The 25,197-nt window shown below is 35.7% G+C and overlaps 1 protein-coding gene across 1 annotated transcript in view; it reads left to right on the top strand.

The window, feature by feature from the left end:
• Window positions 1-4,446, top strand: part of CCDC172 (coiled-coil domain containing 172) — a 52,710-nt gene extending 48,264 nt beyond the window's left edge. Inside the window, exons 7-8 of the mRNA XM_032877300.1 lie at window positions 3,039-3,126; window positions 3,963-4,446. Coding sequence (XP_032733191.1) covers window positions 3,039-3,126; window positions 3,963-3,998 — 124 coding nt within the window. The 3' untranslated portion in view covers window positions 3,999-4,446. The remainder of the gene's footprint in view (window positions 1-3,038; window positions 3,127-3,962) is intronic.
• Window positions 4,447-25,197: the final 20,751 nt, after the last annotated feature.

The raw sequence follows: 25,197 nt of genomic DNA, 5'->3' as shown, positions 1-25,197 counted from the left end.
TATAGGGTATTATCTTCTCTTCCATCCCTACAATTATTATGTTTTTCTTCCCTAACTATGTGTAAGTTGTAAAGTATAAAAATATAATGATGTACTGTATGGTGACTAACCTAACACAATAAAAAACATTTTAAAATATACGGCATTGACTTTGTTTATATGTACAAGATCCATTTTCATTTTTTTGCACATAGATAATCAGATGTCCCAGCAACATTTATTGAATGGTTTCTTCTTCCTCTAGTGATCTACAATGTGACATCTTGTATTAAAAATAAAAATAATAAAAAATTACTAAAAAAAAAGAAAGATACTGGTCATTAAAAAATAAAAATAATAATTGATCATGGATATAATTCTTATCCTATTTTCTATTCTGTTTCATTGGTCAGTTCATTCCTTACTGCTCAGAACTGCCTTAATTACTACTAACTGCATACTATTCCATTTTAAATATTTAATTACTCTTAACTTTATAATGAGTCATGATACAAGGTAGGATGCCTCCCTTTTTCTTTTCTTTTTTTTTTTTTTTGGTCTTCTCAAGAGTTTATTGTTTATATTTGGTTCTTTGCTTTTTATATACATCTCTGAATCAATTTATCATATCCATGAAAATCTACTGTGATTTTGGTTACAATTGCACTTACTATTATAGTTACTTTTAAGAGACTATCTTTATGAAACTGAGACTTCCTGTTTATGAACTTAGGATATCTCAATTTGTCTTTTTAAAATATCTTTTAATAAAACTTTATAATTTTCTGTTTATTGATCTTTCACATCTTTGGTAAGTTTTAATTTTAGGTACCTTGTAGTTTAAGATGCTGTTTTAAATGGTGTGTTTATTTTAAATGGTATGTTCTAATTGTTTATTGCTGGTGCATGAAAATATATACAGGTTTTTGTATGTTGACTTTACTATCTTTGCTAAACTCTGTTTCTTAAAATAATTATTACAGAAGATTTAAAACACATACAAAGGTAAAAGAGAAAAATATAATGAATTGTATGTACTCATCACTCAAGTTTAACAGTTCTCCCTTTATGGCCAATCTTGTTTCATCTCTCTCTACTTGTTTTTCTGCTTTATTACTTGAAGCAAATCATATATATCATACAATTCATAGGTGTCATTTTTTTTTGTTTGTCTGAATTTAGTTCAAATTAGGTCTACACATGATAATCAGTTGATAAGTCTTTTAAATCTCTTTTATCTTGAAGATCCCCCTTCCTTTTTCTTTTTTAACTTGTAATTTATTTGTTGAGGAAATTAATTTTTTTTATTCTGTAGAGTTTCCCTTGAGTTGGATGTAGTTGATTATATTCCCATTGTAGGATTAAATCTGTTTGACTTATATATATATTTTATAAATTGGTAATTGGATCTAAAAGCTTGATCAAATTTAGGCTGAATTTTTTTTTCTTTTTTCCCAAAGCTGTATCATAGGTGGTGGTGTTTTTCCATCAGGAGGCCTAGTGCCTCTTGTTTTGGAGGTGTTAGTGGCCATCAGTGCTCAGTTCCTGGTGACTATCTGATTATTTTTTATATTTTTTTTCTGTGACCTAGACTAAATTATGCTTCAGAAGCAAACAGCTCTTAAATGTTAGTGATTTACAATGAGTGTTTTATTTCCTGCTCACACTGCATACATGTTCATTGGGCATTAGCCACACTTCTCATCTTATTCTGCAACCTAGTGTGAAGGATCTGCCTTTATGGCATATAGTCATATCCTTGTCAATACTTGGAATTCCTTGTTTTTCATTTTAGCTCTTCTGGTGGGTGTGTAATAGCATTTCATTGTGTTTTTCTTTTGTATTTCCTTGATAACTAACAAAGTTGAGCACATTTTCATGTTTTTGTTAGCCATTGTATGTCTTTTGTGAATGATAATCTGGTAGAGATTTGCGCGGGGTTGGGGGTGGGGAATGCCCCTTTTCCATTGTGTTGTCTTTTTCTTATTGACTTGTAGTTCTTCATGTATTATGGACACAATCGATTGTCTCTGCTGTCTTTTACCTCTGGTGGCTCGGCTTCTTGAGTGCTTGGTGATCTTTGATTGTGAGCTCGTGGTTTCCTCTTAATCACTAGGAATCCTGTAGGTCTAAATATGTTAAACTTTCCTTCAGAGAGGATTTTCTTTTGCTTCTGCAAATACACAGGGAATGCTACTGACCTAAAACCCTTTCAGACCTTCTTTAAGGGTTGGAGTTCAGCAGAGGTTCAAATCTATCTATTCACTTCACCTTGTGGCTGGCCCAGCCAGCGTAGGTGTGTGAGATCAGTGTTGCTCCCTCAGGGCAGCCTCATCTGCCCCCTGCCCTAGCTTTCTACCTCTCCAGTGGCAGTCCATGGCTTTTCCTTAAGTTTTTATTTTTGGAAAGAATATTAGTCCTAATGCTAGAAATAGAAGACAGTTTTTTCACTATTTTTTTTCCATTAAATATAGACATAAAATATTTGTTTAAATTTCCAAATATTCAAAGGATTAAAGACTTAATTGGAAGAAAGACATATTGATATTGCTTTCTCACTCTAAAATTAAAATATATTTTTAATTACATATGTGTACTATAAAGTTAATGTTTAATTTTAGTTCAAGAAGAAATCTCAGAGGTCATTTTTTCCTGTAATTAAAATTTTGCAGGTGAAGTTCAGAGAGGCTAAATGATTTAGCCACGGTTTTTCAGCTTGTTAGTGGCCAGGACTCAAACAGAGCTCTTCAGACAGTACTATATTTTTCCCCACCAAAATATGTTGCTCTTTTAATTAACCTAAAATTGTCTATTATTTATTTAGTCTGCCTTATTTTCTTTATGGAAGTTTTTTTTTTACTTCTTCACAATATTATACAGTCTTTCTAGAAGTATAGAGAATTGAAATTTCTTTCCAAATTCTTTAGTGTTAAAATTCTGATGATAGAATGATGATGATAAAATTCTGACTATAGCTATAAATCTGCCTCTATCCATAGGATAAAAAAAATATTATAAAAGTTTATTCACTCATAGGGTGAATTTTTCCTTTAAAACAGACTTAAAAAAGAATTAGAACTTTATAAGGAAGATGACATGCAAAGTGCCTGGGAAGCTCTCCAAACAGAAATAGAAGTTTTGGAGTTGGTAAGCCACCCTGATTGTTTAACTTCTCTTCCGCATGTTTTTCCCTACTGGCAAGAGTAGGTTTGCTGGGATACATATCACTGAACTCGTGCTTTGCCCTTCACAGGGATTTTCACTAGATACAAAAAAATAAAACAGCAACAAGAAGCAAAACTAAGGTCAGGATATAAACCTCTGAAGTGTTTTGAGTTCCTGGAGAGTCAGGTGCTACATAAAGCAAATTATATTCAAAGAGAATATGTACAATTTCGAACTAAGTTAAAAAAAAATCCAAACCTGACCTCTCAACATTCTCTTGACTGAAACCGTTATTAGAGGATTAATGCACTGAAGGAGTTTTAACTATCATAATGCTTAAAAGCTTTTTGTTTTTGATAGGCATAAATTATACTTTTATTATATTTGATCCTAAAACTTTCTTATTACGATTTTTTATGATCTCAAGAACTTTGGATTCAATTATTGGAAACTTATTTTCGGATTGTGTGGGAGCACTTTAAATTGCTTTTAACCTCTTACTTTGGTTGTTTATAAAATGAATGCAGTATTTGCCACGCTCCATTTTAATGGAAGACATATATAGCTAGCTTTAAAATATGTTAAAATGTCATTTTAATTTAGTACATTACATATTGTTTCTTTATTTTCCGTAAACATTTCGTGTTTAAAAATGTTCCAATAGCTTATGTCAGGATTTATATTTTTTATAAAAACGTTCAAAAAGAAGATTTAAAAATGCCCAGTTATTGTTGTGTTAAATTTACATGAACTTTATGGCATTCCATCATTAGGAATTTAATTTTCCTCATAAATAATTTCTGTATTTTTCTTTTCAGACATTGGCACAGAAGGATCTTCAGGAAAATAAATAACTTGTGGAGAGCTGACCAAAGCTATCCAAAGTTTGATGAAAGCATCTTAAAATCAAATCTTTGTGATAGATACACGAACAATACCCATTACAACAGATTTTTGTGGAAAACGTGAGGTTCAGAATGTTCAAAGTTGTTGCTACCTAGAATTAGTATATTAGCACTTTAAAAATGTAATTTTTTGTCTTGTTACTTGCTGGAACTTTAAAGCTCTTTATAGGGTTTGATTTTGTTTCTAAAGGAAGAAAAAAGGACAGGTGGATACTGTGTTCTCGGGTTTCTTATCTCCCCTGACCCTTAAGCTGATCTGTACTTTCTGATGTTGTTCATTTTTTGTTGCAGTTTACCTTGGGTCCAATCAAACACTGGGAGAGAGAAATGATCAGATTATTGACTCAATTTTGTCCCTGCCATTTCCACCCACAAAGATGTTCACTTTCATTTTAATCCTTCTCTCATCCTAAAATGTTGACAAAGGTCCTCGGTGGCCTTTCATGTGCAAAAGCCAGTTTTCTGCTCTTTTCTCTAGATGTGTCTGTAGAGTTAAGTTTGGGGCTCCTGCTGCCTTTGCCAGCTTCGTGCCTGGCAGTTTTCTTCCTGGTGCCGGTGTTGGTAGAATGAAATAAGTCACCCACCTGGGGATGTACATAATCTCCTGAGGGGCCTCAGGATTCATTTTCCGCTGAAACATGGCAACTAAAACTCATGTTTGTATCAGACTTGGTATTTCTACCAAATTTGCAACGTCGCGTAGCTTTCTGTGATTTGCCCTCCTGTGTAGGAAGAAAGGTGTATTTTCCCTAGTTTCTAAAAGAGTGTATGGAAACTGTCCAACAAAGCTCTAAATTGTGGTCGGTGGGGGGAGGGAGATATATTTCAAAGTACTGAGTGCAAAATGTTAGAATCATTTTTTCTTTTGTGGTTATAGCTGAATGAGTTTAACATCAACTATGAAATGTTTGCAAACGTCTTCTCTCTACCAATGATAAGGTGGTCTAGTTTCAGAACAAGGCTTATTTTGGGTAACTTTCTGTATATGTTGTTTTATACTCTTATTTTTTTTTTTAAATTGGTAAAGTTAAAACTCTCCTTTGAGATGTGTTGCAATTGCCAGCTGTTTAAATAATTTGCATTTTCAGAAGTGATTTCTTATTTTGATTCCTTAAATATTTAATAGTAAATTACTTTTGCCTAAGAAGAAAACAGTTAATGGTACCAGGGAATTACATTCTATTTTATATATGCAAATATAGAGTAGGAAATGGTTATTGGGATTAGTCATGACTTTAGTTCTGTCTTATTTTATTCCATTTATCTAAATTCTTAGTCTCATGAATATCTACTTATTATATGTCTATTATATTATTAATATGCTGACTGAGTTTACAGATAAAGCTTTTTTCACTTACCAGTAATTTTTGTTCATTATTGGTTTTGTAACTAAATATTAATGTGAACTATAGATCTGCCACATATTTGCATAACTAACACACAATGACATATATGCAGAATAAACTTTACTGATACAACTATCTTTTCATATGTGTATCATGTAGGCTATCAGGATTAATATTCAGTAATGGAATCAGGATTCATATGAACTGAGTTTGAGAAAAAAATGGAAGTTTCGTTATTTTAAAATTCTTATTTTAAGACTTAAACTAATTTTGAAACAATCAAATGTATGATTATTTTGGCGCTATGTGGTGGAGTCATATAAAGCACTGCCCATGCGATACCAAGTCGGAATAACTAGGACCACCAGAATCAATGTAATCAAAGGAACAGGTTCACTGAACAAAGGAAGTACGGCAATCAATAGAAATCCCAGTGTACTAAACTAAACTGCACTGTCAATGTAATATGCCAGCAGTAGATTTGGTCCATTTTTAGTTTCCTTAAGACAGTATTCATAAGCCTCTTAAGTAGGAAAAATAACTAAAATCTCTGGGTAAAAAATGTGTCTCAAACTGACTGTAATTATTTGGGAAGCAGGACTTTGGCTATTCGGAGAGGCAGTTTTTAAATGAAAGCAAATAATTCACTAAATTTCCTTATGATTAGTTATAGCCAAGGCTCAAACTAACCGGAGTACGAGTGCTCCAAGCTTCTGGGCACAGCATTACAGTTCTTCACTGTGACAGAAGTTCTTCCAGAAGCAACTTTCTAATTCTCAGCTCTCCGTTGGGGATAATAGGAGGATGTATAGATAGTTTGCTGCATATTTTTCTCTGCTGATTAAGGGCACTATTCGGCTAGGGGAAAAACAGCAACAAAATTATAGGATGTGGAGTGTGACCACTGGACTAGAAATTCCTTTCTTCCTTCCCTGCCTTGATTATGAAATGGAAGGAAAAAAATCAAAGAAAAGGAAAAGCTTTAAGGTGAATACAGTCAATAAGATTTGTATATACTACTCATTGTTTTGTCAGTAGTAGTGTTTTCTCTTGTAAAAGAAACAAAAATTGAGGAGTCCTTTGCCTGCTTTTTTTCTCCTTGAACCCTGAGAAACCATGATGAAATTGTTAAAAGTCTAAGATAAGGTAGAAGTCAGAATTATAATGAATTGAAATCTAGAAATGTCTTAAAAGAGAAGCAGTTGAGATTGGTAATTTATCATGGAGTGGAAATTATGCTGTGACAAATCTACTGAGTCCCTCACCAGAAGCGTAATTCAGCTGGCTGGCTGCAGATGGACTGGCTGATAGCTTGCACGGGACAGGCCCTGTTCTCAGCATACAGTCTGGACAAAGTCCCTTTCTATTTCATACCAATCAATCACACATAACTGTGTCACATTATTATGAATAAGTCTTTTATTTGCAGTCCAGAAAACAGTAGCAGTTCAGTGACATGATTAGAAATAAATATGATATGATTTTTTAAATCCTGGGTGTACAAGGGTAAGGTGTTCTGTCATTCAAATATTTATTTATAGCATAACATTTGAAATTTGAAGTTGTTCAGTGTTCTAAAAAATATTTTAATATTTGAAACAAATCTTTTTTAGGTCAACTCTAATGTTTCTTCTTGACTCTTCTCTCTTTTGTTATCCAGAAAAACTGAAGAGAAGCAAATACATTTGCCTTTCAGAGTCAAGTTCAGAACATTTCTGTCAAGTGAAATTTTTTTTCAGGATGTGAACTAAAATAAAATGAAAAAATATTTTTTGTCATTAGCCTGAAGCAGGGATTAACTCTTGGAGTTTTGTGGTCCTTTTATCTTAAGACAACAGATTTTTTGTTTTAATGGAATAACGGGGAAGGTGAAATTATCTTTGAAAATGTTAGAGGTAGGAATGTACAGTTAGTTGCATTTATACTTTCTAAACATTATATTTTCAAGTTAGGTACGTTTTTGCTTGGCCTGCTAATGATCTAATCATCATGCCCGAAGAAGCTTTAATTCTTTTATTTATTTTACTGACGTTTGGCCAAAAGACAATATTGAGATAGCCCTGACTAATATCTGAAGGAAATAATGTAACCATTCTCCCTGTTCTGTAAGGGAGTATGGGGATTTCATTTGTTTATTTGTTGTTCATTATACTAATGGTCGCATTCACTAAACACGAGGAAACATTTTGCAGGGTGATGCTAGTTGTAAGAGCATATTTACTTTGATTGGAGGGGAAAAAAGGAAGCTTTACAAAGAAAGCCATGACTGATGGTAAAATGCTCTCCTAGCTGTTGCTATGAAAAGTATCAAGAGCAAAGCTGTCAGCACTGAAGGCTTATTTAAACAACTGCTTTTGATACATAGCACATTTATCTTTAAAAGACCTTTATGAAATTGACAGCGCCAGAATTCAAATGTCTGGGAAAATAAAGAGTAAGTAAAAATGTGAAATTAATAACAATGACTGATATAAGTAGCTGTGCGAAACAAGGCCTGTAGAGGGGAGAGAAATGACTTTCTTTCTTTCTTACAACCAGAAAAGCTATACTACTCTATTAATTCTAAGTTAATTATTTTCGTACTTGTAATAAATTGTCATTCTAATTAGTTGGTAAATAAAATCTTGTTAAAATAAAATCCTTTTAATCTACATTTAATAGATGCAAATACAATTACTAATGAATATTTCTGGATATGGCTTTGTGATTGCTGAAAGTATTTGCAAATTCAAATCACCATTAAATGGGGGTGGTGGTTGATATTTTTGTAGACCTCAGACAAGGAAGCTTCTGGTTGGGAATAGGTGACATGGGAGTAATCCTAAAGTCAGTGTAATGTCAGCTTTAAAATCTGTTGTCAATTAAAATTTGTAAAATATCAAGGTTATGTTTATAAAAACAATTTTGTCCAATAAAACCAAAGCTCTTTTTTGAGTTTCCATTTGGAGACTATGCATAGATCCCAGGGTTTGCGGGAAGAACTGAGATTTTGATTGATGCTCTGATATGTGTGAGGTCACAGAGGGCAATGGGTCTCTTTATTTACAGTTTAATTGCTTGGGCTTCAGTTCCAACAACTGTAAAAATATATTGCTTTTGAAAATTTGCTTATAATAAAATCTTACACATCGGGTAAATATTAGAAGATAAGAGAAATTTGAGAATCATTTGAATCACCCTTTTGGTACCAGAAAACATTGATTAATCAGAATCAGTACATGTAAATCATTAACTAAGAACATCTTTACTCTCCATGAGGAGGAAAGGGCAAATCCATACAAAACAGACTCAACTCAAGTATTATTGAAAATTCACCTCCTGGGCATCTCTTGAAATTAATACCTATTCATCCCACTTTATTACACTTTCTATAGATGTATTTTTTTTCAGTGTTACCCTGAAGGTCATTGATAATTTAAGGTCATAACCTAAGGTATGGCACCCTCTTAACATATTAAATAATAAGAATTATATTAATTTTTCAGTACTTGCTAAGGCAGGATTGTAAACTAATAGAAAACTTCCAGAAAGATCAACATATAAAAGAATCTCCGATTAACCTGAAATTAGTACTCTTGCTCATTTCTTTCTGTCCTCTTCTATTCCATCCCCTCCCTTCCATCCATCCATCCATCCATCCATCCTCCATCTATCCATCCATCTATCCTTTCATCCTGGCTCCTGGCTACCTCTCAGAATTCATATCACGGCACTCTCTTCCTTGAAAATTCCTCTCCAGCCACACTGGTTTTTCTGCTTTCCAAATAGTCCAGACTCACTCTGGACTTGGGATCATTTCAGAAACTGTTTCTTCTGCTCCTCCTCGTGATCTCAGACGGCTGTCTGCTCTGTCATTCAAGCTTCAACTGAAATATCACCTCCTCAGAGAAGCCCTCCTTTAAGCCGTGGATCTGAAGTAGTCACTTGAGGTCGCCTGGGTGGCTTAGTCGGTTAAGTGTCTGCCTTAGGCTCAGGTCATGATCCCAGGCTCCTGGGACCTAGTGGCACATCAGGTTCCCTGCTCAGCAGGGAGCCTGCTTCTCTCTCTCCCTTTACCCTTCCTCCCTCCTTGTGCTCTCTCTTTCTCAAATAAATAAATAAAATCTTTAAAAAAAAAAAATAAAGTCACTTGGTCACATTATCATGCACTCGAGTTTAATGTTCTTCATACTACCTGTCATTTCTGATATCTGCCTTATTTGTTTCCTTTTCTATTCCTAACCACTGACACACAAGTTCCATGAGAGCAGGGGTATTGCTTGTCTTATGCACCATTTTTTTCCTCAAAGCCTGGAACGGTGTTAGCATTTAGCAAGTGTTAAATAAATGTATGTTGAAATATGGCTTGAATTAACTTGTTCATTTAACCTATATTTATTAATGGAGAATTTAAGTATAAATTATTGATTCTCTAGTTAAAGAAACTGAGTTCATTTATTGCTGATTCTTTCTTGGTTGAATTACTGTATCCCCTCATTTTTTAGTCTTTCTGAGACTGTGTTTACTTAGCTAAAAATTGGCAGTAATAATGTTTGCTAATTTCAGAACCTATCTTTGTAGAACAAGCAATAAAAGCATTAAAAAGAAACTAGAAGAAAATAATGATCCCATATCCCATCATGGAAAAAGTTTGTGGGTCTCTCAGTGTTTACTTACAGCTTTCTATTATCAAGCTGTTGATTGGCAGGTAATGGCTTTGAATGGTTACTTTCCACCAGCTACTAGAAAAGGAAGTGAAAATTGTAAGTTGCTTGCAAGCTATGAATGTACATTAGAGTAACTTAAAAGCATTATTTCTCCATAGTAATAGAAAATTTTGAAATGCATTTGCTTCTGACTATGATTTATTCGGTCTTTCTGGTCTGAAATGCAAAGTTTAAGCAATCCTGTTTTTATTCCGCACCATATTTAGAAAAATGTGTGAGTGCCATCTGCTGGATTTCTTTGGTACCACCTTGAACAAGATCAGATAAAAATGGAGGACGTTTCCGAATAAAAAATAAACAAATCCCAATGAAAAATAAACAAGTGAGCCTTCCTTCCTTTCTCCTTTCTTTCCTTCCTTTATTACCTCCTTCCCCATTTATGTAGATATAAATCATAAATTTCTATATATCGTTTCCAATCGTTCCATATATAGTTTTCAAATATGATAACCAGTTTTCAAATTAGTATCACATGTATCCAAGAGAAAATATAAAATTTAAGAGCTGTAAAAGTGAAATTTTAGTAATTACTGTTTCTACTTTTGCTAATATTGAAAGAACTTAATTGGTTCAAGACATTTTCTTTATTTTTGAGGTAAAAAAATATAAATAAGACTTTTGCTCTGAGATCGCATGAAAAATTGGTGTAAAATCAAATTGTTGATTATACAACTTCTGAGTTTGTTAACCTCAATTATTTAGTGTTTGTCTTTAGTCTTCAAAGATTCACTCATTAACTGTCCATCAAATGAAGTGAAGTCATTCTACTTAAGATCTTTGATAATTGACCTGCCAAGCACCTTTATCACCAGATATGTATTTTCTTTGAAATTTTACTTTAAAATTCCTGTCTTTTTATCATGTGTCATCTACAGAATTCATGCTGTTTCATGAATTAAGTGATTGAAATATTTTCTAGCATAATTCTGTTGATGAAGGGAAATTGGGGTGAATCGCTGTTGACTCCAAGAATATCCTAATACTTGAATATTTGACAGTATTCCATGTGTCCAACCCATCACCAGATCTTGTTGTTTCTCTGAACTCTTGTCATCACAGCATGGCTACACCCTGGCGTAGGCTCCCTGATATTTCCTGCCTTTCTTTCCTGCTTGATTTGTCTCTTAGCACTTATCCTATTATTTTTCTTTTTTATAAATTTTGTCACATTCACCACCTTTCGGGCTAGAATATAAGCTTCATGAAATCATCTCTTTCACTGCTGTCTCCCTAGTGCATAAGACGGTGCCTGACACAGACAGCTTATTTCTGAAGTGAATGGCTTTACTTGAGTGATTTTCCTCTTTCTCACATAAAATATTTTATAAATTATTTAGTTAGGGATATATTCTTGGTGCTTCTGTCAACTCTAAATTACAATGTCTAAGTAGGTATAATCTCTGTCATTTACATGCATGCAGAGTGACTATATATCTTAAATTTTAAAGCGAAAAATGAGCACATACTAAACAAATCATGATTGTGATATGGGACCAAAAGTGACTAAAATGTGGTCCTTTTGCCTACAGAATTTACACTTCGTTCTGAGGATTGTTAAGGCGTTGTGGTGAATGACAAAACAATTCAGACTCTGAGCTGCTGGATTTGTTCTTCCATGAACTAGGAGATGGGTTTCATTTTGTTGCATTTTGCTGATTTTTCTGAGGGGCAGCCATTAAACTTGGCAGTGCTTCTGGAGGAGTTCACTGTTTTTCCTGATACATGAACACTTGACTTGTGTGTGTTTTGGCATTAGAGTCCGAATTCAGAATTCCCATTTTTGATCTCTCGTGCTCGGTGCTTTACATAAACCAGCTCTAATCTTCACCACTATCTTAAAAGACAGAAGTGTTGGTTATTGTTCAATATCCAAGAAACCCAAGGCTGCAAGCCTAAGCAAACTACCAAGATAGTGCAGTGACCATTTCCAAGCAGATTTGAACCCAGGAGTACCTAAATTCAGTTCTCTTTAGTAAATGCCATCTTTCCCAATTCAGAATACATAGGTGCTAATTTGCATGGATTTAGAGATGCAACAAAGAGATTTTTTTCCCCCCATAGATGGAGAGAGCAGTTACCTAGGTACCAGGGATGCTTAAACTGCCTCTTCTCCAGCAGTGGCCACAGCCGCCTCCTTCCCAGCAAGTTTGGAGGTAACTGGAATAAGAATACTCCTTCCTTTCAGATACTGCACACGGGTTTCTTTCTCTGCCATTGTGTCTCCTCGGACCACCAGGCAAATTGAGGATGCCATCCGTGCCCCCACGGAACCTTTACTAGATGTGCATTAGAGTATTATCCAGCAGTGGTGCAATTATTAGCCTCCTCTGGATTGTGAACTATATGAGGGCAAGAATTTTCACTTATCTTTGCATTTCAAACTCATATCAAAGAGCCTTGCACCTTGCAGGTACCCAGTAAATGTGGAAAACTTGATGTATATGATTAACTTCCACTTCACACACTTAGTGGGTTGATTAAGTTTTATAGATTGGCCTGGAGCCCAATCACCTTCAGTAATCTTGGTGAGGGAAGGTGATTGCTAAGATTTAAACCACCTACTTCTCCTGAAACTAATATTACACTATATGTTAACTAACTGGGATTTAAATAAAAATGTGAGACAAATAAATAGACAACCTAATATTAACTTTTGAGCACTAAATACGTAACAATTATTTCTTTCTCAAAATTCAAATTTGCTCTCAGTACAACCAATTACTGTTTGCCATTCATGGTCACACCTTGATATGGTTAAAAGGGAAGCTGGGGATACTCACTAGCATGGGAACGTTTTAAAAGGAATGGAGGAAGCATCTAGAAAAAAAATAGCTGGTGATAGACTATCAGAATTAAAGAATTAATGTACACATACATACAAACCAGTGGAGGAAGTTCTTAGGGAAGGACATTTGGCTAATCCATCCTGCGAGTGGAGAGAGCAGTCGAGTTGGCCACACTACAACAGTACAATGCAATGATGACGATGTGCGAAACAGGCCACTTACACATGTTTAATTCCGTTCCGATTTCTGTTTTCATAAAACCTCATTAATTAAGCTTAACTGGGAATGCACTTATTTGAAACTGAAAAAGGGAGTCAGTTTTTGTTCTAACAAAGGCGACAGTTTCCTTTTTGCCAAGCACACTGTTAAATGAAGGTTGACTGGCTGGCTTTAGAGAGTAAGATAAGACTAACGATGAGTTTACATACATGGGCATGTCAGTCGTTTTGGTTTCCCATTGCTGCGATGACAAATTACCACAAATTGGGTGGCTTAAAACAACACACATTTGTTATCTTACAGTTCTGGAGATCAGAAGTGGGATATGGGTCTCACTGGGCTGAAAGCAAGATGTCGTCAGAGCTGCATTCCTTTCGGAGGCTCTAGGGTAGAATCTGTAGATTCTTGCCTTTTCTAGCTTCCGGGGGCTGCTTCATTCTTTGGCATGTGGCCCCTTCTTCCATCTTACTCCAGCCTGCCCATCTAGCCAGGGCACTCTCATGTTGAGTCTCCCTGGTCTCCCTCTTCCACCCTCCTCTTCAACTATAAGGACCTTGTAATTTTGAGGCCCGCCTGGACCATTCATGCTTATCTCCCTATCTCAAGGTCAGCTAATTAACAGACCACTCTGTCTACAGCCTTAGTTTCTCTTTGCCACGTAACGTACATATTCACAGGTTTTGGAGATTAGGACGTGGACCTCTTTGGAAGGGGTTATTACTCTGCCCAGCACATCAAAGAAATATTTGTGCTCTCTAAGACAGGCTCAGCTGTCGTCTCAGTTGTGCAGCACATTTTGTGTTTGGTTTCCTAGCTAAATTGAATGAAAAATTTAGTATGAGTTAATGACATTTTGCTTTTTATGATTCTGTAGCCCATCTCCTGGCCTGCAATAAAGTGAAAACTAATGTAGTTGAGTGATTTCTCCCCCTCCCAGCAAAGTGGGTTCCCTAGTCCTATAACAAAGATGTTCCATGGGCAGTTCTAAACAGTTTTCTCTTCACCTCCTTCATCTCCTTCTCATCCTAAATGTTAATAGCTTTGCCTTTCCTTTCTGAGTTTCTTCCAAACACATTTTTATATTTTTTCCTCTTATTTTCCACTTCTACTCTTGTTGCCCACTGTTCTCTTATTTATCTGTTTTACTGGAATCCTTTCACTCATGGATAATAAAAGAAGTTCCATCTCCTTTTTTAGATTTTAAAATGTGATCATTAGGCCCCTCGCTGAATCTCTCTTTGCTGATAAAAATCTTCATTTGGAAGACTCCCCGAAGAGCATAAAACTTTACAGTGACCCAACTGAGGCTAAAATATCCACCCTCAAAGTTTCCTTCAGGAAAACCACTTTATTGGTTCAGATGTGTAGAATCTGTTTTTATTTAAAAAGACAGAAAATATTGCCAAGTAATGATAAGGAACAAAGTCTGTGTGTCTCTGAAGGGTTTTCTGTCCTGTTAATTTCCCTTGGCAGAAATCTGTCTAGTGACTTACCAGACATGTCTATAGTAATCTTGAACGGACTTGTTCTGTGTATTATTCATAGAGCTATTAAATATATTATAACCATCTTCAATTTAATGACTGTTTCTTAAAGTTTTGTACTGGTGGGTGCTGTATGTGTCACACCCACACAAAATAAGATGTGGTCCAAATCTGTAAAAAAAAAAACAAAAAACCAAAAAACCCAACTTAAATTCAAATACACTGTGTTGCCTTATAAAATCAAAATCAGCTTGGGTTTTGTGTTCAAAATAAATATTTTTATTTGCTTTTAACTCACCCAATTTCAAAAATGGTCATGCGGTGGCTTTAGAATCCCATTCTGGCTCTGCCCTTCCTTTGGCCTTGGGCGAGTTATGTAACTCTTTTGGAATTCAGTTACCTAACCGGTAATAAAAGAGTAAAATAATATGCATTGTGTTGGGTTGTTGTAAAGATCCTATGAGACAGAGTATGAAAGGAACTAGCATGGTGCGTATGAATCCTTGTCATTTTAATTGTTGTTGGGCAGAAGACAGTATGGAACAGAGAATGTACCTGAACATGGTATTAACGTTTTTTAGTGTTGTTCTTTATATGCAAAGATAAACTTTCTGGTTCGTATACTTGGATTTCTTGCTTTGAGTCACCAGAGTTTCATATGGGTGGCTTGTATCCCAGACCCATGACACACTTGTGGGAGAGGTACAGTCTGAAGCTGGGAAACAGATTGTCCTGTATGCAAACATAGTTGACATCTTTTGCCACGTCTGAAATAACTGCACTGACCGGTCTAGCAGAACTTTTGGGGATGGTTCAATTTGCTTTTGTTGTTTTATATTCTGAGATATTGTTAGTCTGGGAATATCATTTGTTAGATACTGAAAACTTTTCTACCTTTCAGTTGAGGGCAGCAGATTGAACACAAACTTTTACCTCTGGTTCTTCCCCCAAACGCTACCAATATGATACTAAAATGATTTTTTTTTTGAAAGCCTAAAGGACAAATAGAAAATGATGTAAAAGTGTTGAGAGTAGTATGATTTTGGAAGCCGGAAGTAGATGGATGATTGGGAGATGACTTAACAAACTTGAGAAAGTGGATCCCAAACTGGCAGAAAGGAAAGATGGTGAAAACCATCTTGACTTGACCCTGAAGAATTCCCAAAACAGTTGGAACCTGGCAATATTATGTACCTCTGGGAAGTAGAAGTGAAGGTGGGACTGAAAATAAAAGGATTCATTGGATTTGTGTTTAGGAAACACTGAGATCCTCGGGTCCTATTCTTCATTCAGGCTAGGAACAGCCCCCTCCCAGCTATGGCAGAAGATTTTAGGCTTATTTTCTGGAAACTATAAAACAGAAGGTCTCTGGACGGAAGGTACCAGGCACTCTTGAGGATAGAGTATAATTACTGAAAACAGAAGGATTAAGAAAAGCTTACATTCTAAATGTTGTAAGCCTAACACTTTAAACTAGACCTTGATTTTGGGCAAAGAAATTTATATCCTCTAGGCCAACCAGTATTCTCAATGTGTGGTCCCAGGACCAACAGCATCAATATCACCTAGGAACTTGTTAGAAATGCAAATTTTAGGGTTCTATCTCAGAAACTCTATAGATGGAGCCCAGCAATCTGTGTTTTAACAAGATGTCTAGGTGATTCTGATGTATACTCAAGTTTGAGAACCATACCACTCCAAACAAAAGATTGGAATATCCTTCTCTGAGGAATTTCACAAGTTCAACAGAAAAGACTTAAGGAAAAAATTGTCAATGCAACAGTCCAGCCAGATGACCTAGAGTGAAACTCACAGTTGACAAATACCACACATGTGTCCAGAAATTTAATTTAATTTAATTTTTTTTTTTGAGAGAGGGAGCATGGGTGCAGTGGGGGTGGGGGAGGAACAGAGGGAGAATGAGAGAAAGAATTCTAAGCAAGCTCCATGACCAGCACAAGGCCCAAAGCAAGCCTAGATTTCACAACTCTGAAATCATGACCTAGGCTGAAATCAAGAGTCAGATGCTTAACTGACTGAGCCACCCAGGCACCCCAAAGAAATTTTAAAACATTTTACAGCCTCATTCTTAAATAGAAGCAGTCAATATCCATAAGATATTCCCTTTAAGAAGAAGAGGGCCTATCCATATAGGGAAAAAACAACTTGGAAGAGATTATTCAGGGAGATGAAGGCTTTAAAAAAGTCACTGATATCCTTGGAGAGATATGAGAAGATATTTCCCATTATAAGATACAAAATAAATTAAATTTAAAATGTTAGCAGGAGTTTTTTGGTTTTGAGTTTTTTTTTTTTCCTTTTAAGAGTGAAAAGATAAAGTTGAGGAAGTCTTCTAGAAACTAAAGCATACACACACACACACACACACACAAGGAGGACAAATAGTAAAGAAAGATAAGAGTTAAGAATCAGTTCATTTTGTTCAATATCTGAATAATAGGAGTTTGGAAAGAGAGCAGAAAAAACAGAAATTTTTCCAGAATTAAAGGACCTGAGTTTTTAGGTTGAAAGAACACATTAAGGGGCGTCATGGAATCATTAAACCTGCCGTCCAGCTGACATCATCACAGAATTTCAGAATATGAAGGACAAAGATAAGATCCTATGAAGGAGCAAAGTGAAAAATAGGTCACTTCTAAGGGATCAGTAGTCAGAGTGCTTTGAACCTAACAGCAATACTTAGAGGACCTATCTAACAATTGGTTTACCAACTCCCAAGAGAAGTAATGAGAATCTTATGGGGAAGATAAATCCCAGGATCATAGCTGTGCACCAGGCCTGGAGAGTAACCAATCTAAATGACAAGAGCCTCCAGAGAAGGTATTCCCCCAAATGGAATTGCTACAAAAATCTGATATGTTGGAAATATTCAGAGGAATTTTAAAACAATTTGGATAGAGTTTCAGTCAGTGATAAGTACATAGAAAACTAAGCAAATAAAACAAACCACAAGAATATCATTAACTCCAGAGAAAACAAAAAGTTGTGCAAGGAAGGATAAGTAATACTAATTATAATATTAGATAGCTCAGCTGTGGGTATTTTGATAATCGTATTAGTGTAAACACTATTGATCTAACAAAGTGTAACACAATGTTGGAAAGATAGGAGTGGGAAGAAGTGTGTTTGTGATAATGGCAGATGTTCTGTGAGAAAGGAGACTAAATTCCTATCTTTCATGTGGGAGCTCAGTAGATAGTGCCAAAACTGAAAAAATAGGCAACAGCAGCATTTTAGTGACATGAAGGCACATTAAAAAATAACCGGCCAAAAGAGTTCAAATTATTACTCGGGAGCACACGTGATGGGAAGAAAAGGGGAACAGGCATGGAGATATTGATAGTCCACATTAACACAAATAATTTTTGGAAAGTTTGTTTTGTTTATTGACCATAATTCTAAACATGACATGCAAAGTAGATCTTTATTTTAATATAAATCATAAGTGCAGTGGAATGCTAGTAAACCAGCTCACTGAGGCAGTGGGGGTGGGAGGAGCCCTGATTTGTAATGTGTTGTAAAGTCTTCTACCATGGCTAATAGTTTAACAGCTGGCTCACAAAGTTCCTAAAATTTCATAATCAACTCATACAAGACCGTATAAATCAGCTTTTAATGACTTCAACCAAAGTACATGTTTTTGTTTTTGTTTTTAAAGGATAAAAGTCCTCTCTGGCTTGCATAAAAGTATAGTGTTGATATGTAAAACATATTTTTCTTTGAAGTTATTTTTTCTTTAAATTTAAATCACTTTTTGAGATGTAATTCATAGGAAATAAAATGCACAGATTTTAAGTGGATTTTGATAAGTTTTGACAAAGGGAAATTACTACCCAACACAAGGGATAGAACAATTTCATTTATAGTTATTGACTGGATGGAATCAGTAATTTTAATAATATTGGATATTGGGTTTGGGCCTTAATGAAAGGACTACAGATTCCAGGCTATAGTAATCCACTAAGGGATATCCTTTATTTTTTTCCAGGCAAAAATTTAATAACCAGCAAAAATTTGGAGCTATTAAGTGGAGAAGCAGTGAGATGATCAACCCTTTATCATTTAGGTTTTATATAGTAAGTTTCTGTCTTTGAAAGCTCTGTTTTAATGTACATTGGAGCAAATTAACTAATTTAACTGGGAATCCATGAAGTCTCCTCTATCAAACCAGTTTATAAGTGTCAAAAACTTACTTTAATTTTCTTTCATTTTTAACTGTGTTAGAGCATTCATGCCCAATATGGGCCATTTTAGGGAAATGGGTACTATGACTATAGGAAATTTAGGCAAGGCTACAGTTAAAGTGAGGCATATATTTTTCCCTTATATTTAGTTACCTTCTTAAGATTATAGGGAGCATGATGTTTACATTTGGTAAGATCTCCAGGTCCAACTTTTGAGCCCTAGTATTAAACCTACAAACCACTTTCAATTAGAGCATTTCACCAAATGCTGAAGTTAATCTAGAACCTAGGTTATAGGGATACAAAAGCCCATTGGTGTCCTGTTGATATTTTTGTTATATAAATTGTTTAGCATATAAATTTTGGATTTCCGATTAAGAAAAGGAAAAGTGTGCCAGATAGAAGACTGTCTAAAGCAGAGCTATGTTTGAGTTATGTTAGGAAACAAAAAAGGAGGTTTCTTGTGTATACAAAAGTTGCAGTATTAAAATTACACAAGACAAGCTGAGAAGATCTGCTTCGACAGATTTGATCATGCAGGAAAGGTAGTGAAATCACATCATCATAAGTTGGCAGTGCTCTAGTCATAATGTATGTTGCTTGACTATACAGATTATGCAAATCTTCTGGTTATACATCAAGAATAGGAATTGTTTCCTGGTGCATATCAGGTAGAATGACATCATAATGATTGGTTTAAGGATTGATTCTAATAGCTGAATACAGATATAATAAATGGGTTCTGTAACACTGCCTTGAATCTTTTTGTTCAGAACATGAACAAAACACATAACCTTCTTTGAACAAAACTGGACAATCATTCCTTTATTATGTACCATGATTCTTATGTATGACAATTTGAGAGGTGAAGAGAAGCCTTCAGATAGGTACCTTAAGAAGCATGAAATATCTTGCATCTATAGGCTGCTGAGAACAGGAACATACATATATTCCCCCATTTTTAAGAAAAGTTAAATTAAGCTGTCTAAAACTTAATTTCCTCCTTCACTTAATGCTATTTATTCCTTTGACCCGAAACCTTATCTTGTGTTTTCTGCCTGTTACTTTTGTACACATTTTAGTAGTTATTCGTTAAGTGCTGAATAAGCTGGGACACTTCTACTTGTAAAAGATCAGCTCTCCCACCCAAAAAACAAAGAAGGAGTGGGCCGTCTTGCTTAAGTGGTTAAGTCCTGGAGTACATATTGGCCTTTTGTACAGCTGATCCAAGGGCTTTAACAAAGTAATTAGACCAGTCTCTTTCTCCACCCCTAGGTCCATTTTTCGGTCTTCCAACTTCATCTTCTGGTAAACTCTACCTACATGGTATAAGACATGGCTACTAGCAGCTTAGGCTTTTGTCATCGTGTAGCTATCACCCGTGGAAAGAGTGCTTCTCCTCTGCTAGTTCTGTCAGGTCTCTGTACTGGTTTTCATTGGCCTGAAAGGACAAGGTCCCTGTGTCTGAGCCACTCTCTTTGATTTCTGATTGGCAGGGCCAGGCTGAGGGGTGGGGCAAAGAATGAAGTCAGTCGAATGGAAACCACTGGGAAAAGAGAGGCATATTTCTCCAGAAGAAAGTGGGAATATTGTTACTGCTAGGAGGAAGAATGAATGCTGGGCATTACCAGCCAGAGTACTTTCAGTAGTCCAAGCACTCTGAATGTCCACATATTCTTCAAGGTTTGGTTCAGGCATCATTTTATCTATAAAGCCTTTCTGAGCCCTTCCCAAAATAGGCAACAATGATCAGTCCTTTAACTCTCCTTCGGCTTTTCCATATACCTACAATATGAAACATAATTTTGGCACAGTTATAATTAGTCATTTTCTTTCTTTTTCCTCCAGGCTCTTTGAGGGCAGAGACTATATTTTATTTTTCCTTGAATTCCATTTATTCGTTTGGTTAGTCAGCAAATATTTATAGAGTACACCAGACACGACACTAAGACTTGCAGGATGGCAGAGTTCAGTATACACATTGTTCCTGCACTAACAAAGCTTATTTTAATGGGGAAGGAAAAAAATTACAAAGTGTATGTTAAATTTTGTGATACAGGTGTAAAAAGCACCATGTTAATAGACATGGAGGGAATGAAGGAGTTAACATGATTAAGGTGATGTGGAGATGGGAGGTGACTATTTCAGGAATAAGGAAGGACCTGTGACAAGTCCTGGAGGTAAGATGATACTGTGAGTGTCCGAGGAATTGAATCTCATGTAGTATAGAAACAGCATAGGCCAGATCTTGGAATGCATTATTAAGCTGTTTCAGCTGCTTGGATTTTACTTTAAGAACAATAGACGAAGAGTTTCAAGAAGGAGAAAAATATGACCTTATTTACATTGAGTCATTCTTTCCTACTACAGTATGGGGAAGAAATTGAAGAGGAACAAGACTGAAGGCAGGGAGATTGGAGAATGTTGTAGAAGGAAGAGGTAAAAATTGATAGCAGCTTGGACCAAAATCACTGTAGAGCAGAATGGCAGGAGGAGACAGATTTGGGGAAAGTTTAAGCCCTAGAATTTAAAGCACTTCATGACTGGTTGCATAGAACAAAGTAGAAAAAAATGGAAAAAGAGGACTCAGAAATTACTTCTAGGTTTCTAGCTTGAACAAGAGGTTGCATGGGAGTGCTGTTTGAAATAGTGAGTTGTGGGGCAGAAGCAAGTGGAAGGAAGGTTAAGGGGAAATGAGTTCCAGTTTGATGCCGATGAATAAGAGGTATCTGTATGATATCTAAGGGGAGGAACCCAGGGACAATCAGATGTATCATCTGTTACTCAAGAGAGAGACCTGAGTTGGAAATGAAGATTTGTTGTCCATTTACAAACAATAATTGAAGTCTTGGAGATGAATAAAATGACCCGAGGAGAGTGAGCAGACTCAGAAGAAGACCTATGACAGACTCTGGAGGAACTACCAAAAGTTAATGGACAAGTAGAGGAGGAACCAGCAAAGAAGAGTGAGGACTTCCCAGAGAAGCATGAGCAGAAGCAGGTGACTGTGACATTGAGGAAGTGTAGAAACAGAGCTTCAAGGAAGGAAGGAATGGGCAACTGTTTTGAATGCTGTCAAGAAGGGTAGGGATTTAAACATGTCCATACTGCCTAGCACAGCACCTGGTTTCATTCACTATTTGTCAAATAATTGTTTATTAAACATCAATGATTGGGGCACCTGGGTGGCTCAGTTGGTTAAGACTCTGCCTTTGGCTCAGGTCATAATCACAGGGTCCTGGGATGGAGGCCCACATCAGGCTCCCTGCTCAGTGTGGGGTCCACTTCTCCATTTCCCTCTGACCCTTTTCCCCTGCTGGTGCACTCGCTTTCTCTCACTCTCTCTCTCTCTAATGAATAAATAAAAAATCTTTTAAAAAAATTGATTATGCCAGGCTCAGTGCTAGGTACTAAAACTTACGAGAGTGGGAAAACACTTTTATTTATTTATTTATTAAAAAGGTTTTAGTTATTTATTTGAGAGAGAGACAGTGAGAGAGAGCATGAGAGGGGAGAAGGTCAGAGGGAGCAGACTCCCCATGGAGCAGGGAGCCTGATGCGGGACTCGATCCCAGGACTCTGGGATCATGACCTGAGCTGAAGGCAGTCGCTTAACCAACTGAGCCACCCAGGCACCCGGGAAAACACTTTTAATAGGTGGTTATTAGATGTTTGTTGAATAAATGGGTCATCAAATGAACTGTGTTAAAAATTTAGATGAGGTTGCTTGAAGATGGGATAAAATATTTAATGACACACATCATTGTAAGGCTAATATTCAATCCAACTTTCTACTTTTCCTGGTGGATGAACAATCTCAGTGACAGAAAACTGGTTTGGGCTTAATTAATCTGGGCCAAAGGAAGATATCAATGTTAAGTAAAGGACTTCTTAGTAGAGTACAGCAGTAATTAGAGTCTCTCACTTGAAAAGACTTATTTCCAAATGTAGTTAACTGTCAGTTTTCACACTCTCAATTTCCTCATGGAAACTACCACGTTTTTCATCTAGGTTCACATAGAGCCTCTGATTCTTTTTTAAAAAGTGTCCATCTTATCTAATAACACCTGCAGAAATTGTTTGTATCGCTGAAGCCTGTCCGATCAAGCTGAGCAAGATAGTCCACGAAAATCTTTTCCTGTGGCAGAAGGTGCACAGGGAATACAGAAAATTACATCAACATTTCTTCATTTTTTATCCAGGGTATGTTATTTCTCATCCAGGGAGCATGAGACAGACTACAAGGCTGACGACACCTGTCACACCTGTGTTCCTCTGTCTGAGGACATTTTGTTCTCAAGGGTGAGTCATAAGAATTGAAATTATTTTCTGATGCTTGTCATGCAAAATGGTATCAATGTTGTAGTGTGAGTTGGAGTATATTAATTAAAACTCAATTTCCTGTAGAAGTTTTAAATTTAGCTAGTTTGTTACAGAATGTGGGAATAGGAAAACAGTAGTTCTCCATGATTGTTCTGGCGGGGAGAAGTCTGATATAAGTCAGAAGTGTAGAGAAAATGAAGCATTTAGCTTCCTCATGGACTTTAGTAGCACAGACAAGGTAGGCTCCTAGCAACAACCATTGACACGACAGGATTAATAACAATAGTTCTGTGCATTGGATGTCTGCTATTCCCTGTGCCAAACACTTTATAAACATTCATCTATTTCTCACACTTATAAAACACCCAACACACATATGCACAGACACATGCACACACAAAACTGGGAGAATGAATTTGCAACAGATGATAAGTGGAGTGTTAATATGAATAATGCAGCGAGAACCTCAAAAAATTAATAAAAAGAGAAAAATGGGCAAGGGATATCAACAATTAATAGAAAAATCTACAGAGTCCGCTATTCATACAAAAAGATGCTAAAACTCATTTATAATTAAATGCAAACAAAAACAAGATAAATTTCTTTAGGAAGTTAGCAAAAATTAAACAAAAAGATGATGCCAGTATTGGTGAAATTAGGTGGAAAAAGCATACTCTTATTACAATATTTTTGGAGACTCTATCAACATTTTAATTTCATGGTTTATAACCTAGCAGGTACTACTAGGTACCAGCATGGGTTGTGTGATGCTTGCAAACAAAAATACAATGTTGTTTGTACTTTTGTAAAATTTGGAAATGACAAATCTGGAATTAAGGCATGTTATGCAACCATTAAAAATTGAGGAATATTTATATTATTACTTTTGGAAAATGTCAATGATATATTGTTAAGCAAAGAAAGCAATCTAGACAACACAATACAATAACATTTTAAAAACCTGTAATGTGATACTTTGAAAGACAAGTAGAATCGATACACCCCAGCAAATATAATGCAGAAAGAGAGGAAACACAAGTTACTGATATCTGGAATATAAAAGGGGACTACAGATTCTGTAGATGTTATAAGGATACACTACAGATTCTGTAGATGTTATAAGGATAATGTGAATACTACAAACTTCTTTATGCCAATCAATTTTGCAACATAAAATAGACAAATTTCTTAAAATGCATAAATTACCAAAACTTACATAATAATAGAGCATCCAAATAGCCCCATATGTATTAAATAAATTGAATTTGTGATCATAAATCTTCCTACAAAGAAAACTACACCCTAGATATCTTCATTAGTGAATTCTACTGAACATTGGAGGAAGAAATGAAACCAATCTACATAAATTCTTTCGTAAGGTGAAATAGAATACAATACTTCTTTTTTTTTTTTTAAAGATTTTTATTTATTTATTTGACAGAGATCACAAGTAGACAGAGAGGCAGGCAGAGAGAGGAAAGGAAGCAGGTTCCCCACTGAGCAGAGAGCCCAACACGGGGCTCGATCCCAGGATGCTGGGATCATGATCTGAGCTGAAGGTAGAGGCTTTAACCCACTGAGCCACCCAGGAGCCCCAGAATACAATACTTCTTATTTCATTTTATTTTTTTGTAAGATTTTATTTATTTATTTGGCAGAGAGAGAGAGAGAGAGAGACAGTCAGAGAGGGAACACAAGCAGGGGAAGCAGGAGAGGGAGAAACAGGTTGCCAGGATCCTGGGATCATGACCTGAGCTGAGGGCAGACACTTAATGACTGAGCCACCCAGGTGCCCCTCTTATTTTCATTTTATGAGGCTAGAATAACCCTGAGACCTAATGATGATATTATAAGAAAAGTAAATTATAGATTAATAACTCTTATGAACATAACACAGAAATTGTAACAACCTGGTAATATACACAAAGGATAATTTATCATGATGAAGTAGGTTTTTTCCCACAAATATAAGGTTGATTTAACACTTGAAAACCAAGCCAATGGAATATACAACTTTACAGAATAAAGGAAAAAACTTACAATAGATGCAGAAAAAGCATTTGGCAAAGTTTGATACTC

This window comes from Lontra canadensis, unplaced genomic scaffold (assembly GCF_010015895.1).
Source record: "Lontra canadensis isolate GAN:19392208 unplaced genomic scaffold, GSC_riverotter_1.0 scaffold3, whole genome shotgun sequence".
Taxonomy (NCBI): domain Eukaryota; kingdom Metazoa; phylum Chordata; class Mammalia; order Carnivora; family Mustelidae; genus Lontra; species Lontra canadensis.
This window is presented reverse-complemented; position numbering and strand designations above follow the sequence as displayed.